Source organism: Staurois parvus, unplaced genomic scaffold (assembly GCF_062004578.1).
Source record: "Staurois parvus isolate SC_StPar_1 unplaced genomic scaffold, SC_StPar_1.0 ptg001109l, whole genome shotgun sequence".
Classification (NCBI taxonomy): Eukaryota; Metazoa; Chordata; class Amphibia; order Anura; family Ranidae; genus Staurois; species Staurois parvus.
Window position 1 is genome coordinate 67,349 of NW_028318905.1, and position 19,450 is coordinate 86,798.

At 50.4% G+C, this 19,450-nt stretch overlaps 1 protein-coding gene across 1 annotated transcript in view; it reads right to left on the minus strand.

The window, feature by feature from the left end:
* LOC149440228 (G protein-coupled receptor 54-like) overlaps positions 1-18,108 on the minus strand; it is a 37,891-nt gene extending 19,783 nt beyond the window's left edge. Inside the window, exon 1 of the mRNA XM_089658881.1 lies at positions 17,432-18,108. Within this exon, the coding sequence (XP_089515007.1) occupies positions 17,432-17,696 (265 nt within the window). The 5' untranslated portion in view covers positions 17,697-18,108. The remainder of the gene's footprint in view (positions 1-17,431) is intronic.
* Between the last annotated feature and the right edge of the window lie 1,342 nt (positions 18,109-19,450).

The window sequence follows — 19,450 nt, forward strand, 5'->3', positions numbered from 1 at the left end:
CCTAGTGACATAAAGATCTATATAGAGGAATCAGGACCTCCTTCCTCCTGCCGGTGACCCCTCTAGTGACATAAAGATCTATATAGAGGAATCAGGACCTCCTTCCTCCTGCCGGTGACCCCTCTAGTGATATAAAGATCTATATAGAGGGATCGGGACCTCTTTCCTCCCGCCAGAGACCCCTCTAGTGATATAAAGAATCGGGACCTCCTTCCTTCTGCCGGTGACCCCTCCAGTGATATAAAGATCTATATAGAGGAATCGGGACCTCCCTCCTCCTGCCGGTGACCCCTCTAGTGATATAAAGATCTATATGGAATAATCAGGACCTCCTTCCTCCTGCCGGTGATCCCTCTAGTGATATAAAGATCTATATAGATGGATCGGGACCTCCTTCCTCCTGCCGGTGACCCCTCTAGTAATAGAAAGATCTATATAGAGGAATCGGGACCTCCTTCCTCCTGCCAGTGACCCCTCTATTGATATAAAGATCTATATAGAAGAATCAGGACCTCCTTTCTCCTGCCGGTGACCCCTCTATTGATATAAAGATCTATATAGAAGAATCAGGACCTCCTTCCTCCTGCCGGTGACCCCTCTAGTGATATAAAGATCTATATAGAGGAATCAGGACCTCCTTCCTCCTGCCGGTGACCCCTCTAGTGATAGGATCTATATAGAGGAATCGGGACCTCCTTCCTCCCACCGGTGATCCCTCTAGTGATATAAAGATCTATATAGAGGGATCAGGACCTCCTTCCTCCTGCCGGTGACCCCTCTAGTGATCTATATAGAGGAATCAGGACCTCCTTCCTCCTGCCGGTGACCCCTCTAGTGATATAAAGATCTATATAGAGGAATCGGGACCTCCTTCCTCCTGCCGGTGACCCCTCTAGTGATAGGATCTATATAGAGGAATCGGGACCTCCTTCCTCCTGCTGGTGACCCCTCTAGTGATATAAAAATCTATATAGAGGGATCAGGACCTCCTTCCTCCTGCCGGTGACCCCTCTAGTGATCTATATAGAAGAATCGGGACCTCCTTCCTCCTGCCGGTGACCCCTCTAGTGATATAAAGATCTATATAGAGGAATCAGGACCTCCTTCCTCCTGCCGGTGACCCCTCTAGTGATAGGATCTATATAGAGGGATCAGGACCTCCTTCCTCCTGCCGGTGACCCCTCTAGTGATATAAAGATCTATATAGAGGAATCAGGACCTCCTTCCTCCTGCCGGTGACCCCTCTAGTGATATAAAGATCTATATAGAAGAATTGGGACCTCCTTCCTCCTGCCGGTGACCCCACTAGTGATATAAAGATCTGTATAGAAGAAGCAGGACCTCCTTCCTCCTGCCGGTGACCCCTCTAGTGATATAAAATCTATATGGAGGAATCGGGACCTCCTTCCTCCTGCCGGTGACCCCTCTAGTGATATAAAAATCTATATAGAGGAATCAGGACCTCCTTCCTCCTGCTGGTGACCCCTCTAGTGATATAAAATCTATATGGAGGAATCGGGACCTCCTTCCTCCTGCTGGTGACCCCTCTAGTGATACACCCCACAGTTCTATTTTCTTCTGCCAAGCCACACTGTTTGCTCGTTTTGCAATCATCCGACATGAGCACCGTATCATCTTCTTCTGTAGTTCTGGCTAATGCTGCACCCCATTGTGCCCTACGAGAAGTTTCTATTTCACTAAGTGCACCAATCTACATTTAGAAACACAGAACTGCAATTCCCACCGCTTTGACCAATTTTCTAGCAATGCTGAATTATGGTCCATAATTTCGCTTTTATACTCTTCGATAAAGCACTTCAATCAGTATGAAATGTGCTAGAACCTGTATTCCTGGTGCCGGCGATCAATAAAGAAGTTTTCCCGCGTTCCAGTTGTGCGGGAAATCTTTTGCGATGAATCTCCTTAATGCATCTGACAGGTCGAGGTGAGGAAACTCTATCAATTGTTGTCGGCGGTTGTTTCATTATTTACTTGGCATAGCAGGAAAGTTTCTCGGTGCGGCTGAAACTCTAAGATGATAGAACTTAAATCTGTTTTCTGTAGAGTCTCCTCGGATTCCATCTCCCCGCCGCCGCCGCATGTTAGCAGTACACATTGTTTTGATTGGCTGCCTCCTACAGTACATGGTGTTCTAATACTGTCTCTTGCACATCGTAATGAAAGCAAATTCACTTAGCATGGCTCCGCACACAAACCGGTCCCAACTGTTCTTCTAAGCTGCGGGATAATGTCAGTTCACGTCCATTAGACTTGAATACTTGTCCTTCAAAGCGCAGCCGCCATTCTGTGCCTCTGAGAGTCGGTCCGTGCCCCGACACCCCTGGTTGAGGTTGTTATGAGAACTGTTTGCTGTGACATTTGGATTTTGTATTTTTACTCAGCTTGTCACAGAATTTTGCTAAATTTACAAATGTAGGACAGCTAACTGTTCTAAAGCTGATAAAATGCTACCAAGAGATGATTTCGACTTTCAGATGGTGTTACTGTCAGACCGATGTCCTGAACTGAATCTGAATCTCAGTGTTGTTTTTGGTGGTTCGGGGTTACTTGAGGCCAATTAGCCTGTATTCAGCAGCTCCACACAAAGACGGGGGACCATCCGTCTTCCCCCCCAGGAGAGGACATTCCCCCAAGTTGAGAAATCCAAGTACAATTGGTCAAAGAGAGCACCAAATGAAAAATCTTTAGAAGTCCAAAGCAGGGGCGGACTGACCATTTGGAAACTCGGGCACTGCCCGAGGGCCCGGGGTCAGTAGGGGGACCCAGGAGATGCCCCTGGTCCCTTTATCATAGGCTTTTTTGAGTTTGGGCAAGGACACAGGGGCCCCATGATCCCATATTGCCCGGGGGGCCCCATAAGTTGTCAGTCCGCCCCTGGTCCAAAGTCTTTATTGTTCAACTGGTTAAAACAAGCAGGGCAACGCGTTTCAGAGACCACACAATCCTCCTTCATTGGGACTTTGTGAGATGGCAGACTGGACTCAAAAGTACTCCTGTAGGTAGGGAATGTTATAAACACAGTAGAAGTGGCAGTTCTGCCATTTCACCCAGCCCTGACGGATGAGGATTGTGTGGCCCCCAAAACATACTGGATGTAGTGGACAAAACATATCCGTAGAGTGGAAAAAATGTCCATACGTACTTAGAAAATTAAAACAATATAGTCAAAAGACAAAAAAAGGTCACAGGGTGAAGCCTATTCCAAGAACTATGCCGAAATACACTGGACTACAATAATTCAGTGGTCACCAGGCTGAGGATGGGTCTGTCAACTGGAATGGCCATTAAAAGAACCTGGAAAGGTTCCTTTAACGACCATTCCAATTGACAGGTCCATCTTCAGCCTGGTGACCACTGAATTATTGTAGTCCTGAACTGAATCTGAATCTCAGTGTTACTTTTGGTGGTTCGGGGTTACTTGAGGCCAATTAACCTGTATTCAGAAGCTCAACACAAAGATGGGGGGCCATCCATCTCCACCCCCAGGAGAGGACATTCACTCAAGTTCACTAGTCCAAGTGCAATAGGTCAAAGAGACCATCAAATGAAAAATCCTTAGAAGTCCAAAGTCTTTATTGTTCAACTGGTTAAAACAAGCAGGGCAACGCATTTCAGAGACCACACAATCCTCCTTCATTGGGACTTTGTGAGAAGGCAGACTGGACTCAAAAGTACTCCTGTAGGTAGGGAATGTTATAAACACAGTAGAAGTGGCAGTTCTGCCATTTCACCCAGCCCTGACGGATGAGGATTGTGAGACCCCCCAAACACTCTGGATCAGGGGCGGACTGACAACTCATGGGGCCCCCCGGGCAATAGGGGATCATGGGCCCCTGTGTCCTTGCCCAAGCTCAAAAAAGCCTATGAAAAAGGTACCAGGGGCATCTTATGGGGCCCCCTACTGACCCTGGGCCCTCGGGCAGTGCCCAAGTTTCCAAATGGTCAGTCTGCCCCTGCTCTGGATGTCTTCTGCCCTGCTTATTCTTTTACAAAGGTTTTTATTATCAGATACTACAGTCCTACAGAGCCAATTGACAAAAACAGAGATCCGAAGTGTACAACATAACGTAGAATACATTGCTAGAGTACACAAGAGATGTGGAACATTACAATGGGTAGACTAATGTAGTGAACAAAACATCCGTAGAGTGGAAATAATGTCCATACGTACTTAGAAAATTAAGACAATGTAGTCAAAAGACAAAAAAGGTCACAGGGTGAAGCCTATTCCAAGAACTATGCCGAAATACAATGGACTACAATCATTCAGTGGTCACCAGGCTGAAGATGGGCCTGTCAACTGGAATGGCCATTAAAAGAACCTGGAAAGGTTCTTCTAATGACCATTCCAGTTGACAGGTCCATCTTCAGCCTGGTGACCACTGAATTATTGTAGTCCTGAACTGAATCTGAATCTCAGTGTTGTTTTTGGTGGTTACTTGAGGCCAATTAACTTGTATTCAGAAGCACAACACAAAGATGGGGGGCCATCCGTCTCCACCCCCCCCCCCCCCGTCCCAGGAGAGGACATTCACCTAAGTTGAGAAATCCAAGTGCAATAGTTCAAAGAGAGCATCAAATGAAATATACTGAACTACAATAATTCAGTGGTCACCAGGCTGAAGATGGGCCTGTCAACTGGAACGGCCATTAAAAGAACCTGGAAAGGTTCTTTTAATGGCCATACCAGTTGACAGGCCCATCTTCAGCCTGGTGACCATTGAATTATTATCTAAGTAGAAAGCATAAAAGAGCTAGAGTGCAGGAAAAAAAAGGAGCAGGAAATATAAGATGGCAAGGGAAAAGAAGAAAGGGGGTGGTCTCAGGAGACAATGTACCCGCGGGTATCAGAGAGCTAGCAATGTATGGTCAAACCACGAAGGATGTGCGTAGGTTATCCAGTGCTGCTGTGCTCACCAACGTTGGTCATGAGAATTGGACAAAATAGATGATCATTTCTCATTGACCATAACACCAATCATATGATGTTTCACTGCCGGGAGCAGAAATTTTCCAAGCTTTTGCCATATTAAGCTTAGTTGCAATAAAAGGGCGTTGCCAGATTGCGTTCTGCCCGGACTGCTCAACTTATTCTAACCAGTTGAACAACAAACCCTTGGACCCTTACATTTTGTTCATTTGGCACTCTCTTCGACCTATTACATTTGTTTCTGGCTTATATCTGCTGTGGCCATTGCCCGAGAACAGTCAAGTCGTATCTCAACTGACAGTGTCTCCAGGTCCTCCCCAACCATATTTTTAATTCTGGTACAATATTTAGGGCTTCCAGAGCTGCTGCTGGTTTTCTTCACTGCTTCAGATTGCATTCCAAATTTTTGGGTCCATCAACTTATTAGACAGGGTTGGCAGGAACTTCCCAAACCATTCTTTGCATCATTTGCTGAGTAGTAATTTCAGAGGTTCAAGAGTTTTTAAGACGCTCGGCCAAACCAATACTGATGAAATTTTTTAGACGTTTCCTCATCTCTAATGGAGACATTGTCCATGGTAACCAATTGGATTTATTCCTTTATCAATCAAGGAATTTAATGGCTGGTATCGGCAGTGGTTCCTGTTCTTCTCTAGTTGGGTAGTTGGGTATGTTGTCACCTGTCTAATCACACTGCTGTGTTTCTGGTTGGGTAATTGATTCTTTTACATGGATCTATGGCAGGAGTGGAATCATTCCCATAGCTAGGGACAGCCCCTTCTTTAAAATAATACTCTTTCATGTGTGTTTTGTCTATATCCTTGCTCTATTATATCCCCACACAATATTGTGACATCTATACCAGGACATCAGTAGAAGCTGTTTGCCTTCTGGAACTCTCTTTTTGTTTGAAACTCCATCTGTCCATCTAAAGATAAAGGCAAGGAGAACCGGAGTTCGAACCCTAAAGACTCATTTACATGTGTGTGTAAATTTCAGCTTAAGCTATTGAGGTCTGTTAACACCAAGCTAAAGGTGGCTTCACAGTTTGTTAATAACTAATACATCTGTCCCCTTCATATTACATACATCAGGTTCTAATAGCCTTCTAAAACACTCATTGGTAATTTAGCAGATCAATAGAGCAAGATGGAGGGATGAGAGAGGTCACATGCAACAGGGACAGAGGATAGAAAAGGGTCACAGAGGATGAGGATAGAGGGAGAAGAGGGGTCCCATAGAACAAAGACAGAGTAAGGAAAGGGGTCATATAGAATGGGGATAAAGGGATAAGAGGGGTCCCATAGAACAGAGACAGAGTAAGAAAAGGGATCACATAGAATGTGGGGAGAGTGAGGAGATGGGTCTATAGAACAGAAACAAAGGGTTCATATGGGTCCAAATAGAACACAGGTAGAGGGAGGAGAGGAGTCATGCAGTACAGAAACAGAGGGAGGAGAAGGGTCTCATAGAACAGAAAGAGTGAAAGGAGAGGGGACACATGAAACAGGGACTAGGGCGGGTGTCGGCAACCCGCGGCTCCGGAGCCGCATGCGGCTCTTTTTCACCTTTCCTGCGGCTCCGGAGCACACTGCCCACCAGGTGACAGGCAATAGGGTCGGCAAGCCGCGGCTCTTTTAATGCAGATCTTCTGTGTGCCGGGCACCCGCTGGCAAACATTGGCTGTCAGGATGTAGGCGGGGCAGCCCGGATGTAGGCGGGGCAGCGTGACAAACTCCTCTCCTCTCACAGTCCACCCTGAAGACCAGAACGGCGCGGGAACCCAGCGAGAGGAACGCGCGGAGCAAAGGTAAGTGAATTCACACAATATGGGAATGAATTACTATGGGGGATGAATTACTATATGGGGGATGAATTACTATATGGGGGATGAATTACTATAGGGGGGATGAATTACTATGGGGGATGAATTACTATATGGGAGATGAATTACTATAGGGGGGATGAATTACTATAGGGGGGATGAATTACTATGGGGGATGAATTACTATAGGGGGGATGAATTACTATGGGGGATGAATTACTATATGGGGGATGTATTTTCAGTTTTAAAAATGTTTCTCTCAAAATAAATTTCAATCGTGGTTTTGGCGAGATTTGGCTCAGTCGAAAAAAAAGGTTGCCCACCACTGACCTAAGGCTATGATTGTGATTATGACGATACACTGTGGCCCTGATTAACCCTTTGCTTACTGGGCCCTTAAACCCCCTTCATGACCAGAGCGTTTTTTGCAATATATGCAGTGTCGGATTTGTTTTAAATGTTGCAATGGTTTTGCGGCTCCCAGTCTTTTTTTCCCTCTCCGAAACGGGTCCAAGTGGCTCTTTATGTCTTAAAGGTTGCAGACCCCTGGACTAGGGGAAGGAGAGGAGGACAGAGAGAGGAGAAGTGTCACATGGAACAGGGTATGAAGGGAGGAGAGGGGTCACATGGAACAGGGGATGAGGGGAGGAGAGGGGTCTCATGGATCAGGGGATGAGGGGAGGAGAGGGGTCTCATGGATCAGGGGATGAGGGGAGGAGAGGGGTCACATGGAACAGGGGATGAGGGGAGGAGAGGGGTCACATGGAACAGGGGATGAGGGGAGGAGAGGGGTCTCATGGATCAGGGGATGAGGGGAGGAGAGGGGTCTCATGGATCAGGGGATGAGGGGAGGAGAGGGGTCTCATGGATCAGGGGATGAGGGGAGGAGAGGGGTCACATGGAACAGGGGATGAGGGGAGGAGAGGGGTCACATGGTACAGGGGATGAAGGGAGGAGAGGGGTCACATGGAACAGGGAATGAGGGGAGGATAGGGGTCACATGGAACAGGGGATGAGGGGAGGAGAGGGGTCACATGGATCAGGGGATGAAGGGAGGAGAGGGTCCACATGGAACAGGGGATGAGCGGAGGAGAATGGTCTCATGGAACAGGGGATGAAGGCAGGAGAGAGTTCACATGGAACAGGGGATGAGGGGAGGAGAGGGGTCACATGGAACAGGGGATGAGGGGAGGAGAGGGGTCACATGGAACAGGGGATGAGGGGAGGAGAGGGGTCACATGGAACAGGGGATGAGGGGAGGAGAGGGGTCACATGGAACAGGGGATGAGGGGAGGAGAGGGGTCACATGGAACAGGGGATGAGGGGAGGAGAGGGGTCACATGGAACAGGGGATGAGAGGAGGAGAGGGGTCACATGGAACAGGGGATGAGGGGAGGAGAGGGGTCACATGGAACAGGGAATGAGGGGAGGATAGGGGTCACATGGAACAGGGGATGAGGGGAGGAGAGGGGTCACATGGATCAGGGGATGAAGGGAGGAGAGGGTCCACATGGAACAGGGGATGAAGGGAGGAGAATGGTCTCATGGAACAGGGGATGAGGGGAGGAGAGGGGTCACATGGAACAGGGGATGAAGGGAGGAGAATGGTCTCATGGAACAGGGGATGAAGGCAGGAGAGGGGTCTCATGGATCAGGGGATGAGGGGAGGAGAGGGGTCTCATGGATCAGGGGATGAGGGGAGGAGAGGGGTCACATGGAACAGGGGATGAGGGGAGGAGAGGGTTCACATGGAACAGGGGATGAAGGGAGGAGAGGGGTCACATGGAACAGGGAATGAGGGGAGGATAGGGGTCACATGGAACAGGGGATGAGGGGAGGAGAGGGGTCACATGGATCAGGGGATGAAGGGAGGAGAGGGTCCACATGGAACAGGGGATGAGCGGAGGAGAATGGTCTCATGGAACAGGGGATGAAGGCAGGAGAGAGTTCACATGGAACAGGGGATGAGGGGAGGAGAGGGGTCACATGGAACAGGGGATGAGGGGAGGAGAGGGGTCACATGGAACAGAGGATGAGGGGAGGAGAGGGGTCACATGGAACAGGGGATGAGGGGAGGAGAGGGGTCACATGGAACAGGGGATGAGGGGAGGAGAGGGGTCACATGGAACAGGGGATGAAGGGAGGAGAGGGGTCACATGGAACAGGGAATGAGGGGAGGATAGGGGTCACATGGAACAGGGGATGAGGGGAGGAGAGGGGTCACATGGATCAGGGGATGAAGGGAGGAGAGGGTCCACATGGAACAGGGGATGAAGGGAGGAGAATGGTCTCATGGAACAGGGGATGAGGGGAGGAGAGGGGTCACATGGAACAGGGGATGAAGGGAGGAGAATGGTCTCATGGAACAGGGGATGAAGGCAGGAGAGAGTTCACATGGAACAGGGGATGAGGGGAGGAGAATGGTCTCATGGAACAGGGGATGAAGGCAGGAGAGAGTTCACATGGAACAGGGGATGAGGGGAGGAGAGGGGTCACATGGAACAGGGGATGAAGGAAGGAGAGGGGCCACATGGAACAGGGGATGAAGGAAGGAGAGGGGCCACATGGAACAGGGGATGAAGGGAGGGGGTCGCATGGAACAGAGACAGAGAGAGAGAAGTGGGTCACAGAACAGGGGAAGGAAGAGGAGATGAGTCACCTAAAAAAGGGATAGAGAAAGGAGAGGAGACACCTGAATCACGGACAGAGGGAGGAGAGGTGTCACCAAGAATGGGGATAGAGGGAGGAGAGGGGTCCCATAGAACAGAGGCAGAGGAAGGAAAGGGGTTACATAGAATGGGGATAGAGGGAGGAGATGAGTCTGTAGAACAGAGACAAAGGGTTCAATATGGGTTCGTTTAGAACACAGATAGAAGGAGGAGAGGAGTCATACAATACAGGACCAGAGGGAGAAGAAGAGTCCCATAGAACAGGGACTAGGGGAAGGAGAGGAGGACAGAGAGAGAAGTGTCACATAGAACAGGGGATGAAGGGTGGAGAGGAATCACATGAAATAGAGACAGAGAAAGAAGAGGGTCACAAAGAATAAGGAGAAGAGGGACACAGAACAGGGGAAGGAAGAGGAGACAGAGAAAGTAGGAGAGACACCTGGATCAGGGACGGAGGGAGGAGAGGGGTCACATAGATCAGAGGACAAAAATAGGACAAGGTCAGAGGGAGGAATGGTGTCACACAGAACAGGAACATGAAGAGAAGAAGGGGTCACAGGGCAGGGAATAGAGGAAGGAGAGAGACCATATAGAACAGGGGACAGAGGGAGGAGAGGGACCATATAGAACAGGGGACAGAGGGAGGAGAGGGGTCCAAGGACAGGGGACAGAGGGAGGAGAGGGGTCACAAGACAAGGGACAGAGGGAGGAGAGGGGTCACAAAACCCAGGGAAAAGAGTAATCTCACAGAAGGGGAGAGAGGGGAAACAGAGGTGTTACACAGAGCAGGAGACAGAAGGGGAGAAGGTAAAAGTCATATTATAATACCAAGAAGAGATTTAGAAAGTCTTTCTATACTACTATCAATGTTCACTCATTTTTACATTTGTAGCAATTTGTCTGCAAAACATGTTCTGACTACACAATATGAATCTGAATTGGTGTCACTGATATTGGGACATATCTACATATAAATTGGGAGCACCTGAGGGTTGCCGAGGCCTTCTGAAAGGTGATGGACAGATTATCTGGGGGGTTATGTCCTTTCTTCATCTCAGGATGTTTGGTTCCTTCGTTGGGTTTAGGTCTGTTCTGAATGGATGACATAGTGATTGGGTAAACTCTTTCAATCTCTTCATAGCTACAGTACTTATGTCCCAGTGATGCTGTTCCCATGGATTAGAGTAGGACCATTCTTCACATCTTGATTTGACATGAAGCTTCCACCAATATTTGATGAGCGACGTATCTGCAGTAATCAGATGTTTTCCATGCATCACCAATCTGCTGGGTGAAGAGATCAGCAGTGGACTGGAACTGGAGAATTATTACTGGGTACAATCCTGCCGAAGGATAATATAACATGCTTGGACCATCATGGTTTGTTTGGCTTCACACAATGAGATGAAGGTATGGACTGAGAATGTAGGGAGTCAGATTCAGAAGGCAAAAGTTCCTTTTGCATCCTTTATGTGTTAATGGTTTTAGCTGATCTTTCCATGAATTGATATTTCTATCTCAGCATATTCCTAGTCGTCTACTCTGTGTGGGTTAGTAATCAAGGATCAGGAGGTCTCAGGCTTTGAGGGCTTCTGACCAGATCTCACGTCTATGTGTATTGGGGCAGTTATCGATTGGGCAGGCTAGAAAACCAGTCCAAATGACCAGATAAGCCATTGTCAGCCCCCCTTTCTGTCCCTAACCTCTCCACTGAAATAATTTAATAATGTTGGCAAAGGAGACTTGACAAGTTTAAGGAGATCTCTGCAATGTTCTGAAGACCATAGGTGGTCAGATTGTACCTGCACAAAGCATCACTTTCTTAAGAGGGAAAGATCAGAAATCTTGTTAAAGGGGATTATATTTTAGAAACAGTAATACAGGTAGTGGAACCAACCCCCAGCACATAGAAATCAGTGGTTTCAGTGTCACAATTTGGGGGTTGGTAGATTGTCCTGGAGAGGGAGCTTCTGGCATCCTACGATGGACGTGCAAAATAGGGCTAGCTATGATTAGGGGGTGAGGTGAAGGCCAGAGTCAGAGTTATGGGTTCAAGGTTATGGTTGGGTTCAGAGTTATGGGTTTAAGGTCAAGGCCAGAGTTAGAGTTATGGGTTCAAGGTTATGGTTGGGTTCAGAGTTATGGGTTTAAGGTCAAGGCCAGAGTCAGAGTTATGGGTTCAAGGTTATGGTCGGGTTCAGAGTTATGGGTTTAAGGTCAAGGCCAGAGTCAGAGGTATGGGTTCAAGGTTATAGTTGGGTTCAGAGTTATGGGTTTAAGGTCAAGGCCAGAGTCAGAGTTATGGGTTCAAGGTTATGGTTGGGTTCAGAGTTATGGGTTTAAGGTCAAGGCCAGAGTCAGAGTTATGGGGTCAAGGTTATGGTTGGGTTCAGAGTTATGGGTTTAAGGTCAAGGCCAGAGTCAGAGTTATGGGGTCAAGGTTATGGTTGGGTTCAGAGTTATGGGTTTAAGGTCAAGGCCAGAGTCAGAGTTATGGGTTCAAGGTTATGGTTGGGTTCAGAGTTATGGGTTTAAGGTTATGGCTGGAGTCAGATTTAGGGGTGTGAGGTAAGGGTTAGTGATGAGTTCAAACATGTCCGTATCCCACTCCAAGCGACCCTGAGCTATCCCGCCAGAAAGCTGTCATGGCTCCCACCAATCATAAGCCGCCAAGGCATTCCCTGCTCCTTATGTACATGTGGCTGTGGGACGGGTAATGCTTTGAACTCTTGGCGGGAGACGTGACAAATTCTTGGCAGGATGGCTCAGGTGGGTTCAGACTAGGATTCGAACATGACTGAGCTTAGCCCTAGCTGGGTCACAGGCTTAAGAATATGACTAAGGTCATTGTTAGGGTCAGAGTGAGGGGTTCAGGGTCATGTTTAGGCACATGGTTAGGAGCTTAAGGCCATGGTTAGGATCAGAGTTAGGTGCTTAAGGCCATGGTTAGGATCAGAGTTAGGAGCTTAAGGCCATGGTTAGGGTCAGAGTTATGGGTTTAAGGCCATGGTTAGGGTCAGAGTTAGGGGTTTAAGGCCATGGTTAGGGTTAGAGTTAGGGGTTTAAGGCCATGGTTAAGATCAGAGTTAGGGGTTTAAGGTCATGGTTAGGGTCAGGTTAGGGGTTTAAGGTCATGGTTAGGGTCAGTGTTATGGGTTTAAGGTCATAGTTAGGGTCAGGTTAGGGGTTTAAGGTCATGGTTAGGGTCAGAGTTAGGGGTTTAAGGTCATGGTTAGGGTCAGAGTTAGGGGTTTAAGGTCATGGTTAGGGTCAGAGTTAGGGGTTTAAGGTCATGGTTAGGGTCAGGGTTAGGGGTTTAGGTTATGTTAGGGTCAGATATAGAGGTGTAAAGCTATGGTTAGGATTAAGGATTAAAAATTATGGTTATGGTCAGAGTTATGGGTTTAAAGTTTTGGTTAGGGTCAGAGTTATGGGTTTAGGGTATGATTAGGGTCAGATTTAGGGGTTTAGGGGATGGGTAGGATCAGATTTAGGGGTGTAGGGTATGGTTAGGGTCAGAGTGAGGGGTGTAGGGTATGATTAGGGTCAGAGTTTGGGGTGTAGAGTATGATTAGGGTCAGAGTTAGGGGTGTAGGGTATGGTTAGGGTCAGAGTTTGGGGTGTAGGGTATGGTTAGGGTCAGAGTTAGGGGTGTATGGTATGGTTAGGGTCAGAGTTAGGAGTATAGGGTATGGTTAGGGTCAGAGTTTGGGGTGTAGGGTATGGTTAGGATCAGAGTTTGGGGTGTAGGGTATGATTAGGGTCAGAGTTAGGGGTGTAGGGTATGGTTAGGGTCAGAGTTTGGGGTGTAGAGTATGATTAGGGTCAGAGTTAGGGGTGTAGGGTATGGTTAGGGTCAGAGTTTGGGGTGTAGGGTATGGTTAGGGTCAGAGTTAGGGGTGTATGGTATGGTTAGGGTCAGAGTTAGGAGTATAGGGTATGGTTAGGGTCAGAGTTTGGGGTGTAGGGTATGGTTAGGATCAGAGTTTGGGGTGTAGGGTATGGTTAGGGTCAGAGTTTGGGGTGTAGGGTATGGTTAGGGTCAGAGTTTGGGGTGTAGGGTATGGTTAGGGTCAGAGTTTGGGGTGTAGGGTATGGTTAGGGTCAGAGTTAGGGGTGTAGGGTATGGTTAGGGTCAGAGTTAGGGGTGTAGGGTATGGTTAGGGTCAGAGTTAGGGGTGTAGGGTATGGTTAGGGTCAGAGTTAGGGGTGTAGGGTATGGTTAGGGTCAGATATTGGGGTGTAGGGTATGGTTAGGGTCAGAGTTAGGGGTGTAGGGTATGGTTAGGGTCAGATATTGGGGTGTAGGGTATGGTTAGGGTCAGAGTTAGGGGTGTAGGGACAGGGTGAGGGGTTCAAGGTTACAGTTAGAAGCACTGCTATGGGTTTGGGTCTCAGGTTGGGCGTTCAGATGAAGCAGTATGGGTCCATCATGTATGAAGGATGAGGGTGTCAGAGGGACAACGCTCTGGTAATACAGACAGAACCCATGAATTGGACGCACACATAAGGTGCTCCAGCTGAGTTGTCACCAAGAAGTTGTCATTTTCCCTGCAAACCTTCATCTTCGCCTTCCTTTCCTCTGATACATTCTTCATTCACTGGCGTACGGCGCCCCCACCAGGGCATGTATGGTCGATCCCATCCATTGAGCAGTAACAGAATCCTATCATTTTCTGTGTATGGGGGAGTCATATACAAAGACATTGGAGGAAGATTGAGTTGCTGAGGATCGTAGCGCGGAGCTTCGAAGAACGATCGTTGTCTGCCGCTGTCTGCTCGTCCATGGATTGAAAGGAAAGCTGCAGTCAGGGAATGTTTCTGCTGCTCTCTTCTTCTTCTGAAAATGCTGCTTTCCTGGCTGTCCTGGTGATCCGGTAGCTTCAGTGTTCTGTGGTCGATGAACAATGCGATCGATTTACCTCTGACTCTCCTTGTCTACACACTTGGTTTGGGTCGACTTCCCACAATGCTGAAGTCAGACACAGCTCAGAAATTAGCAGGAAGCTCAGAGACGCCTGTCTTTGTATTTTTTCTGGAAGATGCATGAAGGAGTCGCTCACATCTGACAACAAACTGGTCGATCTTTGTGAACCTTCGTGTAGGTGCCTTAAAGGGCCACTCCACCCAGAACTGATGTTTTAGTGTTGAGTGGATGCTAGACGCTTAAATCTTCTGACAGTCTTTTCTGTCTGTCTTAGATTTTACAGTTGAGTTTCCGGATCTGTACACCCGCTGTGCCCATTATGAGGGGTTCCCACCATCCCTGTGCTGAGATCCTGGGTCTGTACACCCGCTGTGCCCATTATGAGGGGTTCCCACCATCCCTGTGCTGAGTTCCCGGGTCTGTACACCCGCTGTGCCCATTATGAGGGGTTCCCACCATCCATGTGCTGAATTTCCCGGGTCTGTACTCCCCCTGTGCCCATTATGAGAGGTTCCCACCATCCCTCTGCTGAGTTCCTGGGTCTGTACACTCGCAGTGCCCATTATGAGGGGTTCCCCCCATCCCTGTGCTGAATTTCCCGGGTCTGTACTCCCCCTGTGCCCATTATGAGGGGTTCCCCCCATACCTGTGCTGAGTTCCCGGGTCTGTACACCTCCTATGCCCACTATGAGGGGTTCCCACCATCCCTTTGCTGAGTTTCCGGGTCTGTACGCCCGCTGTGCCCATTATGAGGGGTTCCCACCATCCCTGTGCTGAGATCCTGGGTCTGTACACCCGCTGTGCCCATTATGAGGGGTTCCCACCATCCCTGTGCTGAGTTCCCGGGTCTGTACACCCGCTGTGCCCATTATGAGGGGTTCCCACCATCCATGTGCTGAATTTCCCGGGTCTGTACTCCCCCTGTGCCCATTATGAGAGGTTCCCACCATCCCTCTGCTGAGTTCCTGGGTCTGTACACTCGCAGTGCCCATTATGAGGGGTTCCCCCCATACCTGTGCTGAGTTCCCGGGTCTGTACACCTCCTATGCCCACTATGAGGGGTTCCCACCATCCCTTTGCTGAGTTTCCGGGTCTGTACGCCCGCTGTGCCCATTATGAGGGGTTCCCACCATCCCTGTGCTGAGATCCTGGGTCTGTACACCCGCTGTGCCCATTATGAGGGGTTCCCACCATCCCTGTGCTGAGTTCCCGGGTCTGTACACCCGCTGTGCCCATTATGAGGGGTTCCCACCATCCATGTGCTGAATTTCCCGGGTCTGTACTCCCCCTGTGCCCATTATGAGAGGTTCCCACCATCCCTCTGCTGAGTTCCTGGGTCTGTACACTCGCAGTGCCCATTATGAGGGGTTCCCCCCATACCTGTGCTGAGTTCCCGGGTCTGTACACCTCCTATGCCCACTATGAGGGGTTCCCACCATCCCTTTGCTGAGTTTCCGGGTCTGTACGCCCGCTGTGCCCATTATGAGGGGTTCCCACCATCCCTGCGCTGAGTTCCCGGGTCTGTATGCCCGCTGTGCCCATTATGAGGGGTTCCCACCATCCCTGCGCTGAGTCCCCGGGTCTGTACACCCGCTGTGCCCATTATGAGGGGTTCCCACCATCCCTCTGCTGAGTCCCTGGGTCTGTACACCCGCTGTGCCCATTATGAGGGGTTCCCACCATCCCTCTGCAGAGTTCCCGGGTCTGTACACCCGCTGTGCCCATTATAAGGGGTTCCCACCATCCCTGTGCTGAGTTCCCGGGTCTGTACTCCCCCTGTGCCCATTATGAGAGGTTCCCACCATCCCTGTGTTGAGTTCCCGGGTCTGTACACCTGCTATGCCCACTATGAGGGGTTCCCACCGTCCCTGTGCTGAGTTCCCGGGTCTGTACACCCGCTGTGCCCATTATGAGGGGTTCCCACCATCCCTGTGTTGAGTTCCCGGGTCTGTACACCTGCTATGCCCACTATGAGGGGTTCCCACCGTCCCTGTGCTGAGTTCCCGGGTCTGTACGCCCGCTGTGCCCATTATGAGGGGTTCCCACCATCCCTGTGCTGAGTTCCCGGGTCTGTACACCCGCTGTGCCCATTATGAGGGGTTCCCACCATCCCTGTGCTGAGTTCCCGGGTCTGAACACCTCCTATGCCTACTATGAGGGGTTCCCACCATCCCTGTGCTGAGTTCCCGGGTCTGTACACCTGCTGTGCCCATTATGAGGGGTTCCCACCATCCCTGTGCTGAGTTCCCGGGTCTGTACACCCGCTGTGCCCATTATGAGGGGTTCCCACCATCCCTGTGCTGAGTTCCCGGGTCTGAACACCTCCTATGCCTACTATGAGGGGTTCCCACCATCCCTGTGCTGAGTTCCCGGGTCTGTACACCCGCTGTGCCCATTATGAGGGGTTCCCACCATCCCTGTGCTGAGTTCCCGGGTCTGAACACCTCCTATGCCTACTATGAGGGGTTCCCACCATCCCTGTGCTGAGTTCCCGGGTCTGTACACCTGCTGTGCCCATTATGAGGGGTTCCCACCATCCCTGTGCTGAGTTCCTGGGTCTGTACACCCGCTGTGCCCATTATGAGGGGTTCCCACCATCCCTCTGCTGAGTTCCCAGGTCTGTACACCCACTGTGCCCATTATGAGGGGTTCCCACCATCCCAGCCAGAACACACAAAGGTGGGTGAGAACACTCAAAACTGCCAAGCAGACAGGAAGAGAACAGGGGCGGACTGACCATTTGGGAACTCTGGCACTGCACGGGGCCCGGGGTCAGTAGGGGGCCCCTGAAGTGCCTCTGGTACCTTTCATAGGCTTTTTTGGGTGTGGTTCGAGTGGCTAGGACACAGGGGCCCCATGATCCCCTATTGCCCGGGGGCCCCATGAGTTGACAGTCCGCCCCTGGAAGAGAGGCAGATATTTTGGAAGGGAGATCTCACTGTTGGACCCCAGGGGGTGGTTTCGCCCTCCAGGCTCCACTTGCAGCAAAAACATCATTTTTTTGGGTGGACTTGTCCTTTAATTAAACATTTCTGCCGCGCGCCCCTCCATACACTCACCGATGTAGAAGTTGGTCGCCGTACGCATCTGCCTGTGCTTGGATATGACATAGATGACCAGAGAGTTCCCAATCAGCCCCACCAACATGATCAGGGCGAAGAAGAGCGGCACCAGCCAGGCGTCGGTGAGGAACGGCGGCGGTCCACTCTCGGTCCGGTTCACCAGCGATTCGTTGGTTCTGCTTGCATTCCCCAATAAGCTGCCATTCATATATTCCCAGGAAAGGTTCAGCATCTCGTCCAGCATCTCCTCGCCCAGCGCCATCAACAAAGACCCTCCCACCCCAAGAAAAAAAAGAGAACCTCGCCCCCCCAAAAAAAGAGAAACTCGCTCCCCAAAAAAAGAGAACCTCGCCCCCCCAAAAAACTGGTCAAAAATGAAGAACCTCCGGGCCGCAACAGTACGCCGTATAATCCTTCTTCGCCTTGGAAAAAATATTTTCAAAAGGTCAAGCGAAAGCCAGCATGGTGGGTAGAAGAGGCAGACCGCAACTGCGCTGCCCGGCCGCCGTAACGCAAACGAACCGGATCGATCGCATATCCTCCGGGCAGATCGGAGATTAGTCGTCGCTCCTCGGCGGGGGTCTGTCGAAGAACATGCTTCCTCGGCAGACCTCGGACTCACATCCTCTGCCTCCGCTCACAACTGGAGGGAATGACAACTCTCCGCTGATTTATAGTGAGAGACGCACATGGAATGCGAGCGCGCGCGCGGGAGAGAGGCGTGCAGACCCTCCAACACCGTTGCCCGGCAACAGCATCAGCATCCCAGTGGCTTTTTTTTTTTATGTCTTGATGGGATGCATTTTAGCCCTCCGCACGTCACAAACAGAGACAAAGCCTCCAATCAGAGGGTATAATTACTCCCGTCATTGTTTTATAGAAAAATCAGGCGCACGGAGAAATGATGGCGCTTATGGCGGCTCTGAACTTCTCCGGGGTAATAAAAGCTGCTACAGTACATGAGACAAGGGGGGAAAATTGTTTAAAATCTTTACAAAAGTGAGCTGCATCCCTCTGCCCCGCCCACAATCCAGTACAAATCTGTTCGGGGAGTGTGACACCCAGGGGAAGACTGACAACTCATGGGGCCCCCGGGCAATAGGGGATCATGGGGCCCCTGTGTGCTTGCCCAAACTCAAAAAAGCCTATGAAAAAGGTGCCAGAAACATCTCATGGGGCCCCCTACTGACCCCAGGCCCTCGGGCAGTGCCCGAGTTTCCAAATGGTTAGTCCGCCCCTGGTGACACCATTGTTCGCCAATGCCACGGTGTGTCAGTGATGGAGAAATGAAACATTGTAACTGATTCGGTTCATGGTGGTTGTTCAGCAGCTCAGCTCCCCCTGACCCCCTTCCTGACAGCGACTCAGCAGCACGGCGCCCCCTGACCCCCTTCCTGACAGCAACTAAGCAGCTCAGCTCCCCATGACCTCCTTCCTGACAGCGACTCAGCAGCAAAGCTCCCCCTGACCCCCCTCCTGACAACAACTAAGCAGCTCAGCTCCCCCTGACCCCCTTCCTGACAGAGACTCAGCAGCACAGTTCCCCCTGACCCCCTTCCTGACAGCGGCTCAGCAGCTCAGCTCTCCCTGACCCCCTTCCTGACAGCGACTCAGCAGCTCAGCTCTCCCTGACCTCCTTCCTGACAGCAACTTAACAGCTCAGCTTCCCTTGACCCCCTTTCTGACAGTGACTCAGCAGCACAGCTCCCTCTGACCCCCTTCCTGACAGAGACTCAGCAGCACGGCGCCCCCTGACCCCCTTCCTGACAGCAACTAAGCAGCTCAGCTCCCCATGACCTCCTTCCTGACAGCGACTCAGCAGCAAAGCTCCCCCTGACCCCCCTCCTGACAACAACTAAGCAGCTCAGCTCCCCCTGACCCCCTTCCTGACAGAGACTCAGCAGCACAGTTCCCCCTGACCCCCTTCCTGACAGCGGCTCAGCAGCTCAGCTCTCCCTGACCCCCTTCCTGACAGCGACTCAGCAGCTCAGCTCTCCCTGACCTCCTTCCTGACAG